A 2474-nucleotide genomic window follows, 5' to 3' on the forward strand; every position below is an offset into this window, starting at 1 on the left:
AAAAAAAAAAAAAAAAAAAAAAAAACAACCTCCTCTCCATCATTTATTTTCTTTTTTTTTTCTTTTCTTTTTATACGAGAAGGAAGTAGAAAGAGTGAAAAATAGTAAACAAAAGAAAAAAAAAGAGTCCCCACCCTTCTCTCTCCCTTTCCCTCCTTATCATCGATATTGTTTTTTCTCTCTTTTTTACCCTTTCTCTTCCCCCTCTCTTTCGTGGTCTATTCCTTATATTCTTCTTTTTCTTTTTCTTTCTTTCTCAATCCGCATCAAAAGAAGGGTTTAAATCGTGCGAGCCGCCAACTAAACTTCGCCTTCGCAGTCGGTTGTAGTGGACGCCGCATCCACGTTGTGACAGCACCATTTCCCATTTGCATAATACTATCTGTTTTGTAAATCATCCATCGTGAAAGATGTGGAAGAGGAATTTTAATCCAATTTTCTCTCAAAAATGGTGGAATGTGATCTGTTCCCTTTTCACGATATTTAAAGTGTCCCCATGTATCCCATGCATGTCCCTCAATATAACTGTCTGGAGTACCAAAGTACATATATTCACGAACAGATCCCATTCGTCTCACTAATGCCGTGGGATCCTTGTTTGTAATCATATCAGACATTAATACAATAGCAGGTTCGTATTTTTCTAATGCTACTTGATCTTTCATTTTTAAAATAGGATGAGGTTTAAACTCATCTTGTTTATGAGGAGGAATGACAAGAAGATAGGGATTTGTATTAGGTTGTTCATGAACGTGAATAATAGGTACGGGAATTTTTCCAGTTTTGTTTAATAGGGCTCCAAATTTTCCTGTACGAGAACCTAAAAACAAAATAGGAGCCTTTTTCGCACGTGGATCCTCAATAAGTGCATGACGGTAGGCAATATAATCCGCTGTGCTTTCAATTAACTCCTTATTTGGAAGTGTAGATTGTGCGGTCACCATTAAAAGATATGCCAACGCATTAAAAGGGGTATAATAGTTCCAGAAAAGACAATACCATTCTTCAAAACTCATCGCCGCCTCTTTACTTGTATTACAGCGAGATAATGGAAGTCTTGAAATATCTTCTAAAGATGCAAAGAGACCTTGTCTCCACCATAGCGGTTTCTTTAGTCCAACAGCCTTTAAAGCATTTTCATATGTTGGTAAATAGGATGGATAAAAACAACGTTCTATTTCCGCATAGTCCACATCTTTTGACTTTAAAAAATGATTTCCAAGAAATTCAGCATACAAAACCGCAATGGCTTGCAGATGACTGTCTTTCCCTTTCTTATCTGCCACTTGCAGACGTTCACGAAGATTATCAAATCGTTCAGCCTCAAAACGCGGATTAAGAGATCCTGTAAGTTGCACAAATTTAGATTCCGCACTTTTACTATGAAAACGATTTACCGGTGGGACTTCAAATGTGTAGCCGTTAATCGTTGCCACCTTCTGGTAGATGCTGCGCTCATCCTCATTGGAGTACTGCACACCGAGTTTGGTGGCTGTGCCGAATGCAGTTCGACTCCCAGAGTCCGCAGCAGCGGCACTACGACTATTGTTGTTACTATTACTATTGCTATTAGTACTGCTGCTGTTCTTAGACATTGAAATGAAATCCCGTCGTCTTTTTCTTTTTCTTCTGCAGATGATGATGGTAACAGGAATGTGTGATGCCGCAAGAGAAAGAGAAAAAGAGGAATACGGTAGGGAATACTAGAGAGAGAGAGAGAGATGTGAGTTGGCCGTCTTCTTCTTTCTTCTTTTCGTTTCCCTTCTATCTAAAAATAATGTCTTATTATAAGAAATATTCCAATGTAAAAAAAAAAAAAAAAAACAACAACTAACCAACCAAACAAACCTGAAGAATAATGTGATGATTCGGCCTAAGAAGAAGAGAAAGAGAAAAAAAAGAGAAGTAACTTGAGATTCTTGCCACGCGTCCCACTATCTTACCTTCTCCCTTTTTTTTTTTATTATTATTATCATTTGAGAACACAAAAAATTGAAGGAGAAAAAAAAAAAAACAAGGCAAACAAAAAAGTGTCATTTGATTTCTCTCAAATGAGAATAATAAAAATAATAATAGTAACAACAGAGATAATGGAATGGAATTGCATTGAGAAGACCCCTCCTAAAAACACACACGTAAACACAAAGAAAAAACAAACAAAGAAAGAAAGAGAAGTTCCTGTGTGCTTGCGTACGCCCATCTAGGTGTTGGGTAAGTAAGTACGTAAAAGAAAGAAGGGGAAAATAAGGAAGTGAGAAAAAAAAAAAAACTGTTAATAGGCATATTCCCTTCCGCTTATTATAGATGAATATCCATATATTTGGGAATCTACTACAACGTTCAAAACTCAACGATGTCAGTTATTTACTTTCCCCATTTTTTTTTTCCTTCTTTTCGTTCTTACTTTTTTTCTTTTTACTCTTGTTTTTTTTTTTTTTTCATACCTTGCAGACTACTCTCGCACCACCAGGGGG

The 2474-nt window shown here is 36.5% G+C and overlaps 1 protein-coding gene across 1 annotated transcript; it reads right to left on the bottom strand.

The window, feature by feature from the left end:
* Positions 1-266: 266 nt before the first annotated feature.
* TM35_000044640 (uncharacterized protein) lies at positions 267-1595 on the bottom strand (the record flags this gene model as incomplete). Its single annotated transcript, XM_029022658.1, has 1 exon — positions 267-1595. One exon carries the CDS (start codon positions 1593-1595, stop codon positions 267-269), a length of 1329 nt encoding a protein of 442 aa, XP_028886316.1.
* Positions 1596-2474: the final 879 nt, after the last annotated feature.

Source organism: Trypanosoma theileri (genome assembly GCF_002087225.1).
Source record: "Trypanosoma theileri isolate Edinburgh chromosome Unknown TM35_Tth_4_V1, whole genome shotgun sequence".
NCBI classification, from domain to species: domain Eukaryota; phylum Euglenozoa; class Kinetoplastea; order Trypanosomatida; family Trypanosomatidae; genus Trypanosoma; species Trypanosoma theileri.